Consider the following 25,583-nt stretch of genomic DNA (forward strand, 5'->3'; position numbering starts at 1 on the left):
AGTTGCAGCAGCCATTTTGTGATCAGGAAGAACATCTAAGGGCATCTTAAAACATCATCCTTGTTGAGATGCTGACTAACTAATAATCAACCAACAATCACTTACCTTAATTCATCTCATATAAAAATATAAACTATTTTTTTCAGCTATACAAACTGCTTGAAAACATTCCTGACTAATATACTAAACAAGTAATTTGTTGTCCAAGACAAGGTATTTCTGAAGGTAAAAGGGGGCACTATTAGTAGTTATGCCATGATATTAGGCATAAAATAAGTATAGTCCCAGGCAAACTATAATGAATGATTTTCCTAACTATAAGATTATTTTGTGGATTAGATGAACTGATACATATTCAGATGTTTAATATACTATCTGACATACAAGTAACACATAATACATCATATTATTGTTAAAAATGAAAGTGGTAACCAAGAGAAAACATAGTAGTCCATAACATAGAATATACATTAAATTGGGGAAAGAGTGGGGAGGGGAGGGTTACCACCAAAGGCCTGTTTGGCTGACAATTTTTTAAGTAGTTTGTCCTTGGGTTTCAGTAGGGAATTAGATTTATAAATAGAGACACTTGTCTCTCCATGAGGAGTGCTGCTAGGAGCCTGAAGGCCCTTTGCTATTTTCTTTGCTTGCTGTCTTCCTACACTACCCCTATTTTTTTTTTCTATGAATCATATCTTCACCAAAATAGTTGCTTAGACTGTCTGTCTAGTGGGAACAGAAAGCTGGTTAGGTAGTCCAGCAGTTGACTCAGTATTTGTAAGTAACTCTCCTGCAGGAAACCAGGAATACACTGGTCTCACTCACTTTCTGCGTGTGTGCTATTCAAAGCAGAAGGATAAAGGAGGACCAGAGAACCTGACTCCATTGGCCAAGGTTCTCTTGGGTCCTCTGATGTGTGCCTGCATATTTTCAAATAGCAGAAGCCCAGACAATTATCATAAAGGTATCTAGGATACCTCCAAAAGCATTAATAGACACATGGATTTCATGGTATATCCAAACAGACCTAGAAGTCTTCTAAAGACTATGATTAGGGTAAGTTCTTTTCTGGCAATGTATTTTTTTTGGTGTAGGCTTCATTATTAAGAAAAAAGTACCATCTGTTGCTGCCACCTACCAATATTTCTATCTGATAAACAATGTGCAATATTCTTTTTAAAATTTTTTTAATGTTTATTTTTGAGAGAGAGAGAGAGAGAGAGAGAGAGAGAGAGAGCAGGGGAGGGGCAGAGACATAGAGACACAGAATCCAAAGCAGTCTCCAGGCTCTGAACTGTCAGCACGGAACCCAACGCAGGGCTCAAACTCACAAACTGTGAGATCATGACCCAAGCTGAAGTCGAACGCTTAATGAACTGAGCCACCCAGGTGCCCCACAATTTGCAATATTCTTAAGGTCAAACAAATGTCATCAATGATGCAAAATAAACATAATGATCTCCATTTATTGGAAGGAAGATATTATATATGGGGTAAAAACATCCATACTCCTCTTGTTTTTTTATTAATACAACTTTAACAAAAGTAGAATTTTTCTAATTAATTAAATCCATTCTTTCTCATTGAGGAGATAGGGAATAATGTCTTCCTGAAATAACATTAAAAATGAAATAAAAGATTATTACTTATAGAAAGTACTTGCAGCAAATAGCTAATTAAACTTTCTTCATGCTCTTTACATTTCTAACAGACACTATTAACCGCAGCTTTCTTTACTAAAGATGTAGGTCTCTCATAAGAATAAAGAAAAATTAAAAGAAATTTACTCACAGCTTCCAAATTTTAGTGGGCAGGCATGGGCATCCATAGGGAAGTCCTCTAAATGCATTGGACACTCAGCTCTCACTGTCAGCCTTATCAATTAAAGAAAACAGCAGAAATAAACAAGAGCCCTATAGATTAGATACTTTCTGATAAGTACAAATGATGTGTTACTAACTATAGCAAATATATTAACAAAGCAAGAGAGGCCCACACAAACTGCAGCACTATTCTGAGCTATTAATCAAAAGATCTAAAAGGAATTATTTACAACAATGACTGGATGACACCAGATTTTGTATGATGAGTAAGAATTGTTACTGTTTCCCAAGACAAGGATCATCACCTCATCCATTAAACCCAGCAAATATTTGGAGACTAAAATTAAATGTAAGCAAATAAATGCTGGTATAAGACTTGGTGGAGAAGACATGGGTGGTGAGGAAGAGAAGAGAATGCTTTCTCTCCTCAGTGCAGCTCTCCCTATCTCCTTCCATCTCCTTCCCAAAAAAGCACCAAATGCATAAACCAACAAAGGAGTAGGTAAAGGAGGAAATGTCCGCAGGCTTTGTGAGATTGACAATAACATAGAGTCTCCTTGAGATTTTGCATGTGATCTCACTATAGTCTAACCATTTCATTTTCTTTACAAATCTACTGACTAATGGAAGCCAGGACTCTGCTGTGCTTCTCTTTAGTTCCTATCTTCAGAGAATATGAATTCTATTTATGTTTGAAAAAGGGTAAAGAAAAAAATTCACTGAAATATGTTTGATCTTGTTTGGTGGGAATTATGAAGGGATTTATGGTTTTTATAAAATATATTTACCCATATTATTAAGTAGCTCAAGAAATGTGGTCAGGATGGCTTTATAGCCAGTAAACTCATTAAGTGATTATAATACTGACTGAAGCAAATATGAAATGGGTAAATTAATGATTAAACTCACATTTTAAAATTAAACTATTAAGGAAAGTGATAACATATTAGCAAAGGTGGTGAGAAATTTATGAGATGGGAGATACAGTCTAGTTATTGATGAAGAAAACTGAATATATCAGAAATCATTAATTGGTAAACTTATCAGATATGCAAGTCCTGCCCTAAAAGAGTGCCAAGTTGGAGGAATAAATACTGAACTTAGGCTCAAAAACAAGATATTTTACAAGGGGAGAATATTTCAAGTTTCAATTATAAATAGATCCTATTGGATGATCTGGAAAGGTCTCAACACATCTGTCCACTGATCTTCTATTTTCTTCCTTTCTTTTCTTTTCTTTTTGTGAGATTTTTTTCATTCTTTAAGTCCTATTATACATTTACTAGTTGAATCCAACATCTAAAATGGCTCTTGAAGCATTTTATTTTTCTTTCTTTTCCATTTGGATATTTTTGTATAAAAAGGTAGGAATTCTGGCAGCTTTCTTCAAAAGCAAAATATCACTCTATTCCCATGCTAAACAAACTCCATCAAGTCCAGGATTTTGCCTCCGTTACCTTTTCATGACAAAGGAATAATTGGACAGTCTGAATTACCAAGTACTGTTCAGATCTACGAAAACAACATTCTAACAAGTCACTTGGGTATGAAATCACTGCTTCCCTTAAGAATGAGTTCTGGACAATTTTTAATTTCTCATGAATTAGCAGTATTCTAAACATTTTTTTCTTTAAAAATATTCACAACTTTTTTGATTCATGTTTCCTTCATTCAGTCATGAATGAATGAATGGTATCCAGCTGCTGGATTTTCAGTAATCTCAAAATGAGGGAAATGTTTATAAAGCAGAAATACAAATATATATATATATATATATATATATATACATATATATATATATATAATAGTATCATTATAAATTCTTCTAAATGTATACCTTCACATGAATCTATAGCTTTTAAGACCCTTGTGCTGTCCTAATTTTTCCCCTTCCTTTTATTCCCTCCCCCCCTCTTTTTTTAGGTAGAAAAACTTTCAGATATATACTTTGAGATAGCTTCTAGAAATTTAATCTAGACTTTACTGGGATGCAGGAATATATGGGGTTAATAGTAGGGGAAGAATTTCCTTATACTGAATTAGAGTATGTTGGAGAGATATATCACTTAGTATACATTATAAATTTTTTCCCATTTTATCTAATCATTTTACTTAACACCTCAATACTTGCATAATATTTCAGTCAATTTATTTCTCACAACAGAGTAATTATTAAAGTTGTAGAATAGGGCAGACAGGAAATGAGACACTCTACCATGGCCCACTGGCTTCATGATCACATATATATGGAAGAGAAAGAAGTTCAGAAAGAGACCCAAACAGAACACAGTCATCCTTACCTCATGGTATACAACAAGGTACCATCCTCTGTGATCCTCAGGAGTTTGTTGGGCATGGTCATGTTGTGTGCCACTGACTTCTTTCCATTGTGAAAAAAGGTATCTGGAGTCCAGATCTTACTTGCCATTAGGTTATTTAACCGGAGAACTGTCATGGGTCCTTTAAATTTTAATCTTTCATCCTTCCAGCTTTGACGGAAAAATACATCTATTGTATATTCCTAGGTAATTTTGGAAAATGGCAAAGAGTACACTGAGCTATATTTTGCAATGCAAATAGCTTACACAGACCATGCATAATTTCTGTAACTTTAGAAGCAAAATATGAGCTAGGTGATGTTTCCAGAAGTAAACTTGTGGTAGCCTGTACATATTGGTGGCAGGTGAATCATTGGCTGGCATAATCATTTTTTAAAACACCTAAAATGCCTGAAATATTTCTTGGTCAGAAAATTTCCACTGATTATTTCCTGAGATATGTGAAAGGAAAATCATGTCCTACTCCCTACAGCTCCACCACACCAGCACTCAAAAAAACCAGAATACAGTACACATAAAAAATAAAATTCATGTTAGAGTTTACTACATAGAGGAAAATATTTAAATTAGGTTAATTCCAGTTGTGAAGACCCAGCATAGTATTTGGAGCGGGGGTGGGGGTGGGGGGGTGGGGGCGGTGCTTCCATAGTTTCTGAAAATCTCAGTCAATCTCAAATCATCCACTGTGGCTTCTATGGCTGTGTTTTCCTCTCTCTTGTTCCAGCTTCTAATAAGAGTGTGAGAATCCCATATCCTTTTTGGCTAAGTAAATTTTTTTTCTTTTTCACATATAATGTGCAGAGACTTTCAATTCTCCACAACAAAGAACATTATGAGGATAAAGAATCTGTTTCACTGTTAATTGGGATCTTTGCCAAAAAAAAAAAAATACAGAATACGCGGGTGTGTGTGAGTGTGTGTTTGTGAGATTATGTGTGTACAAGACACATGAGAAATGTGTGAAGCTCATCATCATTCACAGCCAGGGAATCTATTTATTTGAATAAACACAGCATTCCTTATGGCAATACCCAGAGACAAACATCTGCTAATCTGAAAACAAGCAATGTGACTTACCAGCTCCTAAAATTGAAAAGGGTAATATCCATCTTCCTTGCAGCACTTGCTACACTGATACTAAATTTTGAACTTAATGGTTTCAAATAAAGATTACCACATTCTCCATTAATCTTAGCTTGCTCCAAACTGGAAGAAAGACTAACTTGAAAACATCATGGTACATTTTCTTAATCCCCTAAACCTCAATGCATCAGAAAGCTGTTGTTGTTGTTGTTGTTGTTGTTGTTGTTGTTGTTTTTAATCTTATACATATAATCTTAAAACATGCAGAATATATAATGTCTGTGTATAGACATTTTGTGCATGACTTTAACCACCTGTCTCTTTCTCAGGGTTTAAGTAAGATTGGGTAAAGACTGAATAAAGGTTTATGCTTCAGCCACATGTTTGGCATTGCTGAGCTCTTACTGATCAAGTAGCTAACAATTATTACTGCATAGTTTACAGTGTGTCAGGCATAGTGTTAAATGCTGATTGAGACAGCAACAAGGAAGTGTGACATAATGCCAGTTTATTTTTGTGGGCAAGAGAAAATACCTTGATTTTTGCTTAGGTTTTCCTGTGTCCGGAAGTGTGAGGTGAAAAAGTACTGAGATACATGACATAGGAATTTACTCACCAAGAAACATTTGTTAAGCATCTTTTAATTTAGCAGAGGGAGAAGCTGTTTAGATTTGGATGCTGTAAGGGAAACTCATGTAATGCGATGGGCTTGGAAAGGCATTTTCCATGAGGAGAGAAATGGGGAGGGAGCCTATGGGCTATGTGGGGAAGTGATACAGAGTAGCAGTGCTTACCCTGAAAGCAAATGGAAGGATTTACCCTGAGCTGTGTTTGTTCTCATCTCTGGACAACAGACAGGCTTATGAGATAGGGACATGATAATGATGATATTTCTATTACTCAGGAATCAGCCACATAAGCTCTATTTTCTGTCCAACTGAACTACTTTACCCTGTCAAACAGTAGAGGGAATAGTCACTTGTAAATCAAGATTTCAAGGATGCCATGAATCCAACAACTTTGCTTGTTTACTCACTCCAAGGAGATCTTTGAAAATGAAATGTTAAATATTTTAAAAACCTTAAAATGTATTTATTATCAAATCTTTAACAAGCTCTATCCCAAAGTCAATGATTCCAAAAAATTATGTCAAAACTTGCCAAATTGCTTTTTTTACGTATTTGTCATGTTTACAACCAGCTTTACTTACCTGTGCTAATGGCAGACATTGAAATGCCCAAATTCATTTATGAAATTCTCCCTTCAAATACCGTACTGGTGGCACAAACAGGCACACACACACAGAAAATTAACTGGATAAGCTTTGATTCCCACATTCCCTTCAGTTCGAAGTAGAAATGAAAACTGAAATAAAAGCACTTGATAATGATCAAAACCCATCTAATCAAGAGTGTAAATATTTGGTTTCTCATTTTCTATGAAAGGCCCTGCAATGTTGCCATGGGAGCGGCAGGTGGCTCTTGGCATGACCTAACCCTCAGGGTCAGAGTTCATTAGGCCAGGATGGGCCAGAGCTTTCTTCAGGAAGCTGGAACAAGAGAGAGGAAATAGACCCATACATAGCATGATGGTTATGGATGTAAGTTCCAAACTTGCTAATTAGAACTGAATTGTTTGTCTTCCAGATATATGACTTTAGGTCATTTTCTTGGCTTTCTAAACTCCAGTTTTTGACCTAGAAAGTGGGGATCATGGCAATACTGATTTCACTGGCCTATTGTGAGAAGCGAGTTAACGCAAGTGAATAGCTTGCAAGAATGTCTGAAACATAGGAAGTTCTCAGTAAACATTAGAAGTTATTTGTCTCCCAATTTTTTTTTTTGTTTGTTTCTAATCAACACAGATTTAGACTAGAGTTCAATGTCACTGGGAATGAAAAAGTGCTATTTGTTTGGACAGGTAGCAGGATAGGAAACCTGAGGAAAGTGAGGTGGTCATAACTAAGCAAAGAAAAATCAGAAGGCACAAGAAAAGACTCTAGAGAAGACCGTCTGAACAAAGAGGAAGCTCTGGTGAAGAATCTGTTCAAGGTCCAGTGTTCCAGCCCCCACCATCCAAGTGAAGTCTCTCCAAGTGACCCTGTTCAATACAGTGGTCCCTGTAGAATTTGAGTCTTATTCTGAAGACTGGGATAAAACATCCGATATGCTTCTAAATAAATATTGTGTGGAAGTGTTCCCACTCGCACCAGCTATTACCATCTGTGTGTGCTCTGACTTCGTACATTTTAAGCACCATGGAAAACAGGGCTCTGTGATTGTGCTGCCTAGATATTTCTGTCAGAACCTAGTGCCCTGGGAATGTGCTGTTTGATTGCCAATTAATGGTTTTTAAAATAAAGCTAAGGAGTTGTCCTAATTTTGTTTTCTATTCCAGATGAAGTCAGATGCCTTGGGAGCGGCAGAGTCTCTAGGGACACAGAGCCTGAGTTCAAGTTGCTACCTAGATAGGTCACTTTCCTCCTCTGGAAAATGTGGATAATAATAATAATACGTAGGTAAAATACACAGTATGAGTTACTAGATGAAATATGATCTATAAAACTGTTAGCATGGTGCCTCACATATTATAAACATTCAATAGTGTTTATTATTAATTACATATTTTAGTAATTCTTATTTTAAAAACTATGAAGTTTTTCTGGTCTTGAAAAATAGCTTTTTCATTTGGCCTTCTAACTTTAATAGCCTCTAAATCATACTTTACTGCTCTTTATGCATAATTCTCCCATAATGTGGTTTAAAGTTTTGTTTGTTTGTTTGTTTACTTATTTTGAAAGAGAGAGAGCAAAAGAGGGGCAGAGAGAGAAGAGAGAGAGAGAATCCCAAGTAGGCTCAGCACTATCAGTGCAGAGCCCAGTTCAGGGCTCGATCCCACGAACCGAACTGTGTTATCATGACCTGAGCCGAAGTCAAGAGTCACGCTTAACTGACTGAGCCACCAAGGCGCCCCTCCCATAATGTGGTTTAAATAAGTAATCTTCCCAAATGAATTGGCCAGGTATAATTTCCACTAGCCACTTAGCATTATCAGTTGTAGACCTGACTAATTTGGTCCTTTGACAGAACAATTCAAACATCGTCTGGTTCTGGAATTTTAGGCAATAAGAAGTATAACTGGCTTAGACACTCTGTTCCTTCTTCCTATCTGATATATGACAAAGGCCATGTATGAAAAGTAACTCATGATAATCATAGGGTTAATGCATGCACCTTTAGTCCAAGACAAAAACAGACAAACAAACAAACAAACAAACAAACAACTGTGGTTCCTTAAATCACAATCTAAACCGATGACTCAAAAGTATATCAAATATTTTCAAGAGAAGTTTTTGACTGCATATACCTTTACTTGAACACTGTCCCTTAACAACTCCTATTGGGCATCTACTCTATGTGAGGCATTATGAAAGATGCCAGAGATAGAGAATATTCATTTTTCATTATGATGATGATAATGATAATAATGAGGAGGAGGAGGAGGAATAATATCATTATTAGTGTATGATGTTTGTAATGCTTCATCCCCTCTCAATGTTTCCACTGATGAGAAGAGAGCTTCAGCAGTGTAAAATCTTCTGAATGCTCCCCATTCCCTCATACCCTTCTATTTAGGGAGGGGAGGAGGAAGAATAATTTAATTTGATGGGTGAATTTGGAAGGAGAAATCAATCTTGTCTATCTCAGCCTCTTCCTGCTCTGTGCTGTCCATAAGACTCATAAATTCGGCTGTTTCTCTATGCTAGAAGTTTTACATAGACAGTCTATGCCTTAACAGAGGGAGGCCAAAGTGTTGCCTGTTAACTAGGTGGTAATCTAGCTGATTCTGATGTTTACTCTCTGCAAACCTACTTTTCTGCAGTTATAAGCCACTCCTGCAGTACCACCATCATTAGTAATAAAGATGATATTCTCATTTTCCAAACCCCTTACTCTATTACCTTATTTCTAAAAAGGCTCAGAAGTCACATAGGAGAGAGGGCATTATTTATTGAGTCCCATAAGACTGTATTTTTGTAAAGACAATATAGACTCCTAAACCTATCACTAAATAAGTAGTAAGTCAACACATACTGCAGCCCAGTGATGCACTGATACTGTGAGGGATATGAAACAAATGTGTCTTTATATTTCTTGGCATCACTTGAAGAAAATAAGACATTTATATAAGAGAAATAACTTTACAAAGTATTGTTATAAATGAGACCAAGAGCTAAGTTGTTATTTTACCATCAGTAAATGTGACTATAATGCAGAAAGGGAAACTTAATCCATTATTGGATTGGTAAAAAAAAGTTTTCATTAATCTTTTAGGTTTTGATTTGGGCCTTTATAGAAACATAGGATTTAGATGGGTACAAAATAGAGGGAATTTCCATGAAGGGTACATGGCATGATAAGGAGTTCAGCGGCAAAAATAGTAACTATTATTTATTGAGCACTGTCTATGAACACTTTATATAGGTCATTTAAAATTCCTAACTATCTTATAAGGATGGGCAATTACAATAGTATATCCATTTTAGTACTTTGAGGCTTACTCACTTACCCAGGTTATATTGGTAGTGGTAAGATTTGAATTCAGCCAGCCTGAATCCTAGGCAAGTTTGCTCACCCCCAAGTGGTGTTGCCTCACAGAAAGTAGTATGTAAGCAAATAACTAAAATAGTCAACATTAGGAACAAGAGAGGATGAGTAGTAGCATCATCTATGGACTGTATGAAATACAGGCAGAGAAGTTTAAATCTGACCTTAAATCTGACTGGGATCTTTTAAATGTTCTTAATTAGAGTAGTAGCATAAGAGAATAGTGTTGTAAGACAGAATTCCAACATGGGAGAATCACAAGACGTTCTCAGAGAGTGATCAGTTTAGCAAAAACTATGTAGAACACAACATTTCAATAAAGTAGTCTACAAACCAACCACTGTAATAAGTTGCCAAAGGAATAAATCCACAATTGTGGATACTTTTATATCTCTATTTCTTGCATAGTAGTAATGGCTGACATTTGTTGAGTGCTTCCTATAGGCAAGATTTTTTTAAGTGCTTGTCATGTATGAATTCATTTAATATTTGTGATAACCCCATGAGGTATTATCATTACTCCCATCTTACATGTAAAGAAACTGAGGCAAAGAGATATTAAGGAACTTCCAAGAATACAACAATATAAAATATAAGTGCAGAAGCTGGAATTATAAACCCAGGCAGCGTTCTGGTTCAGAAATCTGTATTCTTATCTACTACTCTGCTGTCTATCTTATGTTCTGCTGACTCTAATTGCCATAGTTGGTACATTTCTTAACCTGTGTTAAGATCTAACATATGTAATTATCCTGAGCCAGCACTCCCCAGTGTTTGACTCACAGAGTACTAGGTCCACAGAATGTCAACAGGTATCATATAAAAGGTTTTAGGCAAATATGACTGGAAAAACACTAGCTTAAATGTAGTTAAACACGTTTCCTTACCTCGGGATTTATCAGAGCTTTTACCCTGCCAAACTGTGAGCTTCCACACTTTGGGAAATGCTGGTCTAAATTGATACTTTCTGTAATTTTTATTCTGAATCATCTGAACTACTCTGAAATGAGAGGACTTTTATGTAAAGATGGTGTCAACAAAAAGGCATTTCAAAAATGATATTCAACAAATAGATCTTTGAAAAATTCATAACAATATGTCTTCATGACTTCTTTATGATTTTTTTGGCTTCTATAGTTCACAAATATTACATAACATCCTGAGAGCTCTACTGATTTACCAATTCCCATCAGACAGAAGAGATATCCATGTTAATTTATTGGGTTGGGAAAAGAAAGAACAGGTATGTATTAGTTTTATTTTCCTTCTTGGTAATAATTTAATGAATGTCTTTTGCAGTGAAGCTAAACATTTCCCTCCAGTGTGTTTTATTTTAACTATTTCTCTGTCTAATATATTCCTATTATGCTAATATTATACATTATATGTAAGTATATATTACATATTACACTTATGGAAAGACACAAAGATACAGCCAAGCTATTTGAAGTTATTTTCGACATACTTGGTCTGTACTTTTCTTTCCAAAGTTAAATTTAGAAAATATACCAAGAAAACCAAAAATGTAGTGTCACTTACCATATCATGGTCTGAAACAGGGCCGAAACTGGTGACGAAGATGTCAGTCTTCACTTCAGTTACACGCTCTGATGAAGCAGGAAATTAGGACAGTGAATGTCCATCAATAGTCCTTATTAGATCTCACCACCACATACTCACACCCAAATGGGAAATTTATTGGCTTTGATTAGCTATTTCTAAAATTGGTCCACTGTGTAGTCCTGATAATTTGCTGCTTACACATGAAATTTCACAGTTAATATTTTTCAATGGAGAATGCAGCCCAAATATGCCACTTTGGGAGGCAGACTCCATGGAGGAGTCAGCGGCTGCTTAATGAATTCTTCAATAATGGACACACTTTCCTAAATGATACCAAGCCATTTCACATTGTCATAACAACATTAGCATATGGGTATGATTTCAGCTTAAACATTCTTACAGAGCTCACCAGATCCTCCAGGTATTTAGGATACTCTTGGGCAGTATATAGTATACTGAAGCAAGCTTTATTAACTCTTTAAGGACTTTTTGTATGTTTTACAAATGACTGCTTGCTGGCACTAAATCATAACTGAACTATCCAAATTACTCCCTGGGAAAACTCTGACAACCTATACAAATATTTTCAATTTTGAGGATAAGAAGGACATATATTGGCACAGAAAAAGTTCCTTTAATAGATTCCATTTCAAGTTCAATGTGGTTTTAATTTACTAATCTCTGAGGCATATATATCAACCAACAAAACATATTTATTGTAGTTAGGTGACAACTCAACACAGACATTTTGAAGGAAATAGTACCCCCTCCCCCCAAAAATTGAAAAATGTTGCTTTCATATAAGGACACAATTTGTTTGAGGTGAGAATGAAAAAGGTGGCTTTGTCATTTTCAACTGTAGCTCTGAGAACTAATGGCCCAGTATCTTAAGCTATTCATTTTATTTATCAGGATATTTGTATCTCAAAGGTAGGACATTAAGAAGGTGATCTGATATATGCAATAATGAATTCTTTTGAAAATCAAGAATTTTATCTTTGAGCAAGTCACTTGCAAACAGTAAATACTTTCAGTATAAATTTCTCTCAAGAAGGTCTTATTATATACTACACATAATGTGTACCACAAATTATAATCTAAGTTGGAGGTACAGATAATCCCTTCAACAACCAATCCAATATTTCTTTTTTTTTTCCTTTCTATGCTTTTTTTTTTTTTTTTTTGGCTAACAATTTCAGTGGCTCCAAAATGCTTAAATGAACCCCTTGATGTAAGAATTATCTGGGATTTACCCTTTAAAAACTTCAAAATGGAGGACATAGTTTGAGACAAAGAAAATAGAGGTATGTATTTAGAACTTATTTCCAACATCAGTGTTAACACTCTACAGCAAGTGTTTCACTTGTCCTTCACTGTTCCTTCACAGCCATCAGCAATGTCTAAGCTGCAATAATCATTTGCCTCTTCTACCTGCCCCCATCCTCTCCCCTTCTGCAGTTATTTTCCCAGTGCACACATCTCTTTCTTTTTATTGCACTCTCTTTCCATAAGTATTTTTTTCTTAATTTTTTTAAATGTTTATTTATTTTGAGACAATGCGAGAGACAGACTGCAAGCAGTGGAGGGGCAGACAGAAGGAGACACAGAATCTGAAGCGGGTTCCAGGCTCTGAGCTGTCAGCCCAGAGCCCCACACAGGGCTTGGACTCGCGAACCATGAGATGATGACCTGGAGCCGAAGTCGGACGCTTAACCGACTGAGCCACTCAGGCGCCCCTCCAAAAGTATTTTTTACTAGACTAATTCTTTTCCTTAGCCTAAACATCTGCTATTTCTTAAGACTCCATCTAGAGCTCATACTTTATTAGAATGTCATGGCCTGACTTCGAATTAAAACAATAATAAAAGGAAAAATGTATGCTATCTATTCACAAAAACTAGAATTTATTTTATTAATTGAGCTCATTTTTGGCCTTTCTCTTTCAGCATTTTCCTTTCTAGTTCAAGCAAAGGAACCATCACTTGGACTTTATTTGATATGACAAAATATGCACTTACTGTCATGAAAACAATACAAAAAGAAAGACAACAGATAATATAGAATTGGGTATATTTGCATCCTAATTCTTTGAATACCAGGTATGCTCCTTATAGGAAATAATTTTCTTTATTATTTACAGATTAATTTCTTGCAATTAAAAGCACTCCAAATTGTGTGATAAGAGAAAAATTAATGTCTGTATTTTCTTTCTACATAAGTCTTGAAATAGTTGGATCATCCTGTTATTTTATTTATTTTTCTAACTGTATGGCTCAACCTAATTTTGTTTCTAAGGCTGAGTTTTGATTCTCTGCAGATTATAAACTGTAAGACTTACAGTGAATACCTTATAGATCTGAGAGACATCTGCAGAATTAAAATGATACCCATTCTTTCATTTTTATTTTTGTGGCAGGGATCCACTATTAAATGCATGTTCATTTAGGAAATATATATGAATCCCTGTCTGCACACTTGCAACTGCTTGGCAGTGTGGGGTAGTTTTTTGAACTCCTTTATCACCATTATCTATTCTTGGGTGCAGGCAGGGCATAATTTCTGCACTTCAAGGTAACTCCCCAAGGTAGCTAGTAGCTTTACAAAAATTGACTTAGCAGATGTTTTAGGAGCAACCAATCTGTTTAATCTAGCATGATAAAGCACTGCAAAGAAGTGAGATACCCACTTTCTAAATATATGGGCCATTTCCCCTTGCAGTTTTAGATTGTTAGTAAATGACGATGCTATACAACTAACAAATTATAAAGACCAAACAGCCTATTTATAAAGATTACTGTAACAATAAAATAGAATGTAAAACATGGTTAAGTTTACATACATTTATTGCCACACATAATTGTTAGTGTGCCATATAGAGGTTAGGCATAAATGCAAAGCAGTTCACACAAATGGCTATAATCACACTTTGAAAGTATATTTCTTTAATCTTTTATCTATCCCTACCCCTAAGTATACTTACCATACCAGTTCATCATCTTCAAGTGCTTCATCTTATTTTCCACTAGCTACCTCCCTCTGATATTTCCCAAAAGTCACCACTGTAATATTCGCAGGTATGTACCCTGACCAAGAGCCCTTACCTCATGCATCCCTCAAATGACCTCACCCTGCACTCTAACCATACAGATATCTTTAAAGAGTTTCTGATTTTTGCTGTCTGTTCATCCTGTTTCTCCTCCAAACATAATCACAAACCCTAAGCTTAAGGTAGCAAAATTTCCAAGTCCCCAAACTAAAGTTGCCTGGGGGTGGGGGAGGGGCCTGCAGGGACCACTCAACTACTGAATGGAAGAGGTGGGTGATGGCACCAAGCACAATGCAGTGAAATCCAGGAAAACATCTGGACCTTGGGATAAGATTAACTAGAGAAAGGAAACAATACCTTCTGTATTTTCCCCTCTAAAATATTTTCCTTACCGCATACCCAAACAGTTTTCTTTGATTTCTCATTGGCTGTTTGTGATTGTCCAGTTTCCACTGTTTATTATGCATGCCTCTGGAAGATTCATCATGAATATTAGCGTGCCAATGTCTCTAAGATGTCATGTTTTAAATAAATGCGATCAACCTTGTTTAGCCCCGTATTTCCCAAACTTATCTAGGAATGCTGCTCTAAAATGTTACAAAAGCTTTTGGGTAAACATGAAGCCAATAGAATGCATCATGTTGTTTATTTAATTTTTTAAATCTTCATAGTATGTTTGGAAATTTAAAAAAAAAACATAAAAAAAATTAAACTCCCTAGAATACTACCATTCACATAAATCCACTGCTAACATCTTATGTATTCCTTTCCTTCGTTTTTCCTTTTCAAATACATACCTAATGATTACCCTCAAACCACATTCTCGTTCAGTTGAGTACAATTTCAGTGACAAGAAATAGGTTCCTTTGACCAAAAGTATGTCTTTCACTCCAGCTCACCAGCAATTTCCTTAGTGATAAGTGAAGGCATTGTTCTTTAAGACAGAAGATTTATAATTCAGAGTGCAAGGGTTCAAGATAGAGGACTGTTATGAATGCACTTTAGCCAAACCGTAAAAAGTGACATGGTTAACTTGCCTGTTTTATATATATATATATATATATATATATATATATATATATATATAAATATATATGTTTTATAGATAGATAGATAGATAGACATTGCACTGACTCTTAAAGTATTATTAGAAACATCTAGAAAATACTCAAGGCCTTTCTATGGATCTCATGAGGAAAAGTGAAGATATTTTTATGTTTCCAATATTCTACTTAAGAGCACACAACATGAGTCAGGAACTTCTAATAAAGTTCATCTGGAATGATTTTACAGCTAGCCAAAGTTAAACATGAATGGACCCCTTATGTAACTAGGAAATTGTCTGAAAATGGAAATCAATTAAAATAACTCAGCTGGAGGAAATGTTCAAAGAGCAGATTAATTAGCAAATAAATTTTTTAAAGTATATTCTTCACAATAATCTATCTCTGTCCACTGTAAAAAAAAAAGATCAACAGTCTTTAAAATTTGTGTAAATTTATATGTATGTTCAAGTGTCAAAGGGATAAATGTGGAAGCATGTAAAATGAGATGATGATGATGATGATGAATACAGTGGTTGGGGATACCTTTTTTTAAATGTTTATTTATTTATTTTGAAAGATAGAGAAAGAGAGAACATGTGCTTGTGAGCCGGAGAGGGGCAGAGAGAGGGGGAGAGAGAGAATCCCAAGCAGGCTCAGCCCTGTCAGTGCAGAGCCTGACATGGGGCTCGATCTCATGAATGAGAAATCATGACACGGGGCTCAATACCATGAATGTGAAATCATGAAATCAAGAGCTGAAATCAAGAGTCAGGTGTTGGGGCACCAGGGTGGCTCAGTCGGTTAAGTGTCCAACTTTGGCTCAGGTCATGATCTTATAGTTCCTGAGATCAAGCCCCGCGTTGGGCTCTGTGCTGACAGCATGGAGCCTAGAGCCCATTTCAAGTTCTGTGTCTCCCCATCTCTTTACCCCTCCCCCCAACCCCTGCTCACATTCTGTCTCTCTCTCTCAAAAATAAATAAACATTAAAAAAAAAGTAAAAATAAAAAAAAAAGAGTCAGATGCTTCATCAACTGAGCCACCCAGGTGCCCTGGGGATATCTTAAAATAGTATATCAATATAAATAAAATTTATAATGATAAGTAAACCAATCAAAATCAGTCTTTAAAGAAGCATAACCTTCAAAGATACACTTTACATACATATATATAAGTATTTTATGTGCTTTATATATATGATTTATATACATTTATATGCTTTATATATATATATATATATACACACACACAGAAATATATATATACATACACATACACACACACACACACACTATATTATATACTCTATAGCTGCTAGACAGCAGAAATTTGTTTTTACCAGGGATTTCTTACAATGTTGATATCCTGCTGATAAGTATTGAAATAACAGATGTTTTTAAGTGATAATTCAAAAAGATGATTAGTGCTTGAGGCAGAAATGAGAAAAGCAGTGTGGTATAGTAAGAAGTAAGCACATTGGATTAAAAGTCAAAACACTCAGATTTTTACTCTGATTCTCCTGGAGAACAAGCTGTGTGATTGCAGGTACAATACTTTAATCTCTCTGAGCCTGTTTTCTTGCCTTTTCAGTGAAGAAATAATACCTGTGCAGTTGACTACATCACACTGGAGTAAGGGTGGAATAATATTTGATGCCAAAAACACTTTGAGATGCGTTTGTTGGGTACATTAATTTAACCAGCAAATGTTTATTGAGCATTTTCTAAATGTCAGGCAGGCACTGTTCCAAGTTATAGTAATATTATGAAAAAAAAGTGTAAGTGTTCCTATTCTGTAGTTTATCTTTTAGTCTTGGGGAAAACATTTTAGATAGATTAGAAACATAGATGGGATAAATAGATGATAGATTAGAAATGTAGATTGGTAGATCGTAGTTATATACAAATACATACACAAATCATACTAATTAATTTCAGATCATTATACATGCTCTGAAAGAATGACTTTTGAAGAGATAACTTTGAACTGAGACGTCAATAATGAGAAATATTCAAGGATGAGCAGAAAGGGAAAGACAATTAAAGGAGGAGATTTCAGAAAGAACAAGATCTAAGGTGAGAATAAATGTGTGATGTTTAAGAAACAGAAAATCCAATAATATATCTGGAGTCTGGTGATGCTGATGGTCATAGTAAAAGATGACACTCTGGATGCAAGTGGGGCCACACCTAAAGAGATTTGTGCATTTTACCAAGCAGTTGACCTTTATTCTAATGCAATAAGAAGCCTTTGGGTAATGAGGTGAAATGATGTTACTTGCAGTTTAAGAAGAAAGCTGATGCTGTGTGAATAATGCATTATAAGAGTGTAATAAAGAAAATGGAAGAGGGAATCAACAGTGAAGAATTACAGGTGGTGGTTTATTAGGAATGCCTATCCCAATAATTTATTTAATATGGTACTGGCCATATTTTTCCTGGAATGCTGTCTGCTGAAGAACTCAGAGTAATATTCACTAGGCCCTGTTCTGTGGACTTATAACTTATGAGGGAGGTTTATTGCCTCCTTTAAGTTACTTTTTGTCTATTAATTCAGAGAGGCAGTCACTATATGGAGACTAAATGGACTAACATTAGTCATCATAATAAAGTATATCTTAAAACCCCACTTGGAAATAGTCCTGTTTGGAAATTGAAAATATCCTGGGCTCTCTACATAACCATCAGTGTGTACTCTTGGAATGGACAATGTTTCAACTCCTTGCCAATATGCCTGGGGCAACATTTTTGTTCCCTATCCTTCATTTTCATTCCCTAAATTCTTTAGAATAGTTGGCAACTTTCCCTAGCTGATATGTAGAGCTACTTAATTGTGGCTGCCTACAGCCACTATATCTGGATATGGGGTAGGAACTCACATTTCAAGATATCTAATCAATCCCTAATCCTTTCGTGCTTTCAGATTCAAAGTACTCAAATGATACAGGCATCTTCCAGGACAAAAATAAATAAATAAATAAATTTTATTGTGGCAGGGATTAATCTCATTTCCATTGAGAATTTCCCTCCTTTCTTCCTTATATTATAGGCAGTTTTTACTGGGAGAGGGTAACTTTTAGAGAAGAATATGATGGTTGTGCTGGAGAAATGGGTTTCTTTTGGTCTATATTAAGTCTTGAACAAGACTGTATAACCTGTAATAGCTTTGAGGCATCATACTTCCTGTTCGCATGATAGCATTTTAGTTACATGAGACTAAACTATAGCACTCTTGGAGGAATATGACATCCACTTAGGATTTTGTTTTCTCTTAAATTTTCCAAAATGACAGAGTTTCTCATCTCAGAAACACTACAACATTATTTTTCAAAGAACGAGTTCAGATTCTACCTGAAAAAAAGCACAATCATCTACAGAAAACATTTTTAAAAATATTCTACATTGGTTGTAGAATCAAGATGAGAAATAAAAACTATAAAAATTTTAAAAGTAACTGCACAAAAAATAAACTGCAGCTGTTCACTAATAACTTGATCTTTATAACTTGAGCATAATCTCAGTAGCTACATTTTATCTCAGGAACTTCTTGGCACTGATCAGAAGATGATTTATATACAACAGGAAAAGATGAGAGTAGAAAGTTTCTAAACATGCTACAACATTCCTTTGGGTATCTAGGTTGGATTCATTAGACAAGCTGGCTTCAGGAACTGACTGGAGATCTCAGCCAGGAAAGGTTAAAAGGTGTTCTCTGTTCATTTTAACAATTCCTCTTGGGTTTTTGGTAACTGCTTTTTCTCAAAAATTCAACTGAACTATGGAATGTCTGGATACAGTATTTCTGGGGAAATGGATTACATTATGCCAAAGTCTGAGCATCGGTTTCATACCTCACATTAAAAGCACCCGATAAAACTACAGCAAATTCAGAGAGAAGGATCCCAGAGTCCAATTTCAAAAGACAGTACTAAACACCATTATCTGGCAACGTAAATATAACACCACTACCACCAACAAAAAGTACTGGATGAATCTAACCTTTTAAATTGTTTTGGATATTGTCAGTAACTTAGAATCTTTCTATTCTGTCAAAAGCCACCACATTGTCCTCTTAATATCTCAGCCTCTTAATTTTTGCAATTCTGGCTGTTTAATATAAATATAAAATGTATGTGTTAGCTTCTGTTGAACATGAATAAAATGGTTGCTTCTGATATCATCATCACACAGGATACAAATAATAATACAAATAATACAAAGTTGAATTTTGACAAAGAGGTAAACCATACTGCTTTCTCTACCCCCTAATCACCTAAACTTTACAAAGTTACACAAAATTTCACAAAAGTCGATTTGCTTTTTTTCCAGAGCACTTAGTTTTCCACCTTTACTTATTTTGATGTAGAAAGAACCGTAACCAAAGAACCTAAACTAATTCTCCAAGGAGTTAACACCATTTTGCCAGCTGTGCACATATCCAAGTCAGTCACCTTCCTTAGTCGGAGACGTTTGCATCTTAAAGCTGAGATCTCTTGCAATAATTGGGCTAAAAGAAGTCTAAAAGGTCTTATATAGCATAACAAATCCAAAATTGGGAAAATTAGGAAGTTAAGGAGAAAGTTTGCTTTGAAGCATAAGATTGTTTGTTAAATATTATGTTAGTGCTTTTAAAAAAGATTACCTTGAGAGAAAAACCCCAATTATATTCCAGTTCCAAATATTCATCTAAATGATATATTCAAGTAAAATATGAAAGAAGTAAATAAATAAAAACCCCAAATCTATAAGACTTACGGAAAAAGGAGAAAATCTTAACTAAATATCCCTTAAGGGTGTAGAAGGGATAAGTAAAGTACATTATCTACTCATCTAGCTATCTACTTCTCCCATCCACCTAGGTTTGTCACGTGATGAGTATGCATTCACTCTCTTTCCTTTACCATCTTCATCTTTTTGGCTTAATGATGAAGTCTTTGAGAGGCATCCATCACCCTAGATGTTATTCATTGAGGTTAAACCTAAGGCAAAATTAAGAAATTATATTATTTCTAGAAACTACTGTTACAGGGAGGGAGAGAGTCAAAAATGTTCTGTAATCCTTTCAAAATGTGCTTCAACCAAGAAAGATATCATTCCTTTGGCACTATCCTTTTTGAGTTCCATTAAAAATGGTTTTACCCTGGGGCACCTGGGTGGCTCAGTCGGTTGAGCAGTTGAGCGGGCCTGCTCTGGAGTTTATTTAGTTCAGGTCATGATCTCACGGTTCTTGGGATGGAGCCCCAAGCTTTGGCTCTGCACTGACGGCACAGAGCATGCTTGAGATTCTCTCTCTCCCCCTCTCACTCTGACCTTCCTCTGCTTGTGCTCATGCTTTCTTTCTCTCAAAATAAATAAATAAACTTTAAGAAACGGTTTTACCTTAATCAGTTTTCCAAGGAGTGAAATAAAATTGTTTATAGAAGAAAAGGTCTTTTGTAAGCAAGATGCTTAAGAAGCCTGTGAACAGGAAGAAGGGCAGCCCCTCAGCCTGGTGTTATGTTCCAGACAATAAACTGCAAACATCAGCCCTGTTCACCCTGGGATTTTGTCCTATTATTGATAAAATGTAGCCTATATAGAAGGCTGTGCAAAAGGAAAGGATGTCACTGGAAAGGCATTACCTATCCTTAAACACTGAAACCTCCCTTCAGAATTGAGTTTGGGAACTATGTTTATGGGTTGTTTTTGTCCCCCACCAAGAGTGCAGGGGGAACCAATGTGATAGAGTGGCCAAATTTTAACTCAGACGGTTGCAATTCAGGGGCTGCATCATTTAACGCTTTAGGAAGCTGGAGAAATTCAGGTTTCATTAATATATTTTAATCATAGTCAATAAGGAGAAACCTTCAGAAGGTGAACTCAGAATGTGTTTGGTTTGGTCCTGATTTAAAGAGAGAAGAGGAGGGGCGCCTGGGTGGCGCAGTCGGTTAAGCGTCCGACTTCAGCCAGGTCACGATCTCGCGGTCCGTGAGTTCGAGCCCCGCGTCGGGCTCTGGGCTGATGGCTCAGAGCCTGGAGCCTGTTTCCGATTCTGTGTCTCCCTTTCTCTCTGCCCCTCCCCCGTTCATGCTCTGTCTCTCTCTGTCCCAAAATAAATGTTGAAAAAAAAAAATAAAGAGAGAAGAGGAATCTTGATTAATCAAGGAACATGTGAGCCTACCAATCTTCATAACACAGATTCCTCTCTTTTACCATCTTCTCTGTGTTCTTCTCCTTTACCTTCTCTATCCCTCTCACTTCCCTCTTCTTATTTTCATCTTATTTACTTATTTACTTATTTACTTATTTATTTATTTATTTATTTATTTATTTATTTATTTATGAGAGGCAGGGAGGGGCAGAGGAGAGAGAGAGAAAGAAAGAAAATCTTAAGTAGGCTCCACACTCAGCTCCTATGTGGGGCTCCATCCCACAACCATGAGATCATGACCTGAGCTGAAGTCAAGTGTGGGATGCTTAACTGACTGAGCCACCCAGGCTCCCCTCCTCTCCTTATTTTCAATGCCCAATTTGCTCACCTTTCTTATCTAACCTTTTGTTTCTCATCTTGCCATTCTTTCTGGCTTTTACCTTCTCCCCTCCCCCAACGATTGTATTCTGTAATGACCAGGCTTTGGGCAAGAGCCTTTCCAAAACATGCTTTAGTCCCTAGTTCAAAGAAGAAACAGCCCTCTATACCTTGCCCTCAAAAAAAGAGATTTTTAAATAAGAATGAATCCCACAATTTCTGACAGTTTTGTTTTATATTTTCTGGCTACTGATTATTTCAAATTGAGTCTATTTAAAGGTTTCTTCATTAACTTTGTATTTAAAATATGAACATGGCCAAGGGTGCCTGGGTGGCTCAGTAGGATGAGCATCAGACTTCTGGCTGAGGTCATGATCTCACAGTTCCTAGGTTGGAGCTCCATGTCAGGCTGTGTGCTGACAGCTCGAAGCCTGGAGCCTGCTTCAGATTCTGTGTCTCCCTCTGTCTCTGCCCCTCCCTTGCTCATGCTGTGTCTCTCTCTGTCTCTCAAAAAATAAATAAACGTTAAAAATTTGTTTAAAAAATAAAATATAAACATGGCCAACTTATTGTTCTCTTTTGTTCCTGACTAAAGTACATCCTATCATTAGAATTCCACACATTGTATCATTGTATTCCTTTTTATTTCTTCTATTACAGAAAGAAAGAAAGAAAGAAAGAAAGAAAGAAAGAAAGAAAGAAAGAAAGAAAAAGAAAGAAAGAATGAATATCCCTTCCAGGGTATATTTCTTTATGTGATCCTATCATTTTCCCAGGATTGCTCTCCGGGCTCTGAAAAGGTAGACTTTTTAAATAGTGTAACAATATCTGCAAACTGGTTTCTATCATCTAGATGAACCAAGCGACATATTTTGTTGCTTAGTTATTAGATCCACTGTGTGTGTCTCCAAAGAGTATTGCTATACCTTCGGATGGCAGTGTGTTTTTCTGAGAAACAGGTCATGATGAATTTGCACATACAAGAGTTTCTTACATTTGTCTCGAGTCTCAGTTTATTACATTTCTATACCTTTGGAAGATACTCAGAATAAAATATCCCTGCCTTCTGCATATGTTACTCTTCTTATAAAACCAGACTTTTGTCCTAATAGAGAAGAGAGTGGGCCCATTTCTGTTGCTAGAGATTATCTCAATTGTGATCACAAAGCTATTAAGAGGAAACTTTTACTCTCTTAGAAGCTAATGATAATCTTTCAAGTATTTCGTCTACATGGACTTTTCATCAGTGAAAATGGGTAGATAAAGAAGCAAATGGATCATGTGACAATAACAACAACAAAAGTACACTTTTGCAATGGAGATCTCCTGGAATTTATGTCATACTTAGCACAAATCTATGGTAAAGAAATGAAATTAAAATAACTACAGAGAAAATGCATTCAATAATTTCAGCTTATAGCATCCAGAAATCATGGGGGTAATGTTTTTCTAATTCTGTAGCTGTTTGTGTCTTCAAAAATATCTAAAAACTATGTTTAATATCTTAAGGTGTAGTTTTCTAAAGACAGAGAGACATTTTCAAAATGTACTTAAAAATATTGATGACTCAGGAGATACATGTAATAAACACATACCAGTATATCCCTTATGGCTAAAAACTGCACTCCAAGAAAATTAACAAAAATTAAGTGAGTCAGTATTAAAGTTTCCTCATAACTCTCAAGTTTATCAGATTTAATTACAGTACATTACAGGATACATAAAATAGAAACAGAAGCAAAAATTTGAGCTACTTTTCAAATTGTTTGGTCTATCATATCCTTAAAATCACTGTTTCCAGGAATCATAAATATGAGAAAAGTCATCTTTAGTAAATATTAAAGCACATCCATTCTTTTAAATTTTCTTGAGTCCTTGAATTCTCTATTATCATAGCACATTTTATCAATTTCAATTAAAAAGAATATACCTCGACTACATTTGGCTAACTACTATTTCTGTTCTTTAAATACATGTCTATTTTTGTTATTAGGAGGCATTAAATCAGTATTAAAAGTAAATTCTAACAAAGTAGTAATGTTGCAGCGTGAATCAATGTAGTTGTTTCTGTTAACAAATCTACCATTATCTCAGTTCTTGAAAATTAGCTTTTCAACTTATTCTTAGTCTACCTTATATGTCTTCGAGTTCTGTGTCTCTCCAAGACCCAGGTGTGCACATAAGAAGTAGATAAATGCTTCCTGCTTACACTATATTTGATTAAAGAGTTAACATACACATGTCTATAATAGTTAAGATATATAATTAAATGTCAATGAGCAGTCAGGGTCTATTACTTACACTCCAAACAACAATACAACCACACAGCTGATCATTAAAGATGTGTGTGTGTGTGTATGTGTGTGTGTGTGTGTGTGTGTGTGTGTGTGTGTGTATTATACAACCACACAGCTGATCATTAAAGGTGTGTGTGTATATATTTAAAAATCCTTTCACAAACTGAAAATTATGCACACCAAGCTGACAGAGGATACTCATATTCATATGTTGAAGTATTACATGGGATTTCCTAAGCCAGAATGAAAACAACGTTTTCTAGATGCATTATAAAATTCTGCTGATTTAGTAAGGACTGGTGTCATGGAGCAGGAAGTAAACGAATCAGATGCATGCCCATTAGTACTTTAGAAAGTCTTTCTTTCTAAAAGTTATATCATTATCCTGTTTTTCTTTTTGTACATTCATCCCCTACCTGCAGTCTTTGTAATTTATTTCAAATTTTATGATTTAAGGACAATTTTCCTGCAGCCAATTGAGATGTTTAGATATACACAAACATTACTGCAATACATCACATACACGGTTATGCACTCCATTTTCTTAACAATACATTTGTTCCTTAAGATTTTTTTTCTAAGAATGTAGAAAAGGAAAACTAGGTGGAATTCACACCTGAAGGAATTTGTACAGCATGTGCAAGAATGAACTTTTAAAATTGACAAGAAAAAACACCTGGTAAGACCTCTGAGATATATTTGTGTTGTGTCTTTGATACAGCAGTTCCTCTTAAACCTCTGAGACACTAAGGGCATTTGGCAGCCTCAAAACAGATCCATGATCCCCATCTATGTGATTACACTATTCAAAATATTAAAAAAAAATAGACTCTAAGTGCAGTCTACCATTCAGTTTTAAAATCAAAATTTGGATTCTTAAGCTTATTATTTGTATATGTTTGCTACCTAAGTAAAGAAGAGCTGACTTTCTTAATATTGCCACTTAATTGTAATTTAAATATTCCTGTTAAATAGTTGCTAACAAATGCTTCAGAGAAAGTGTAGCATTAGCTATAGCTGGAAATCATAGATCCTCACCTTCGTTTCCTATGTGACATTAAACAATAATTTATTTCCTTGCTTCCCTTGTTTTACTCTTAGATCAATATTTTGTTTTGTTTCATTAGTCTTTGTTTAAATAAGATTGGTTAATTATCTTATTCAAAGGTTATTCAAATAAGTGTGTAATAGCTAGCACTATTTACTCTTATTTTTATAAATATTGTATTATTAAGTGCTATTTTCTTCCTAAGTAGAAACTCATTAGTGTAACC

The 25,583-nt window shown here is 35.4% G+C and overlaps 1 protein-coding gene across 1 annotated transcript in view; it reads right to left on the reverse strand.

Annotated features, from left to right (window-relative positions):
- GABRA1 (gamma-aminobutyric acid type A receptor subunit alpha1) overlaps positions 1-25,583 on the reverse strand; it is a 65,617-nt gene that overhangs the window by 33,018 nt on the left and 7,016 nt on the right. The window contains exons 4-6 of the mRNA XM_030328019.1: positions 11,392-11,459; positions 4,124-4,344; positions 1,792-1,874 (exon numbers count right to left, since the gene is read on the reverse strand). Of these exons, the coding sequence (XP_030183879.1) occupies positions 1,792-1,874; positions 4,124-4,344; positions 11,392-11,459 (372 nt within the window). The remainder of the gene's footprint in view (positions 1-1,791; positions 1,875-4,123; positions 4,345-11,391; positions 11,460-25,583) is intronic.

The sequence above is a fragment of the Lynx canadensis genome, chromosome A1 (assembly GCF_007474595.2).
Source record: "Lynx canadensis isolate LIC74 chromosome A1, mLynCan4.pri.v2, whole genome shotgun sequence".
NCBI lineage: Eukaryota > Metazoa > Chordata > Mammalia > Carnivora > Felidae > Lynx > Lynx canadensis.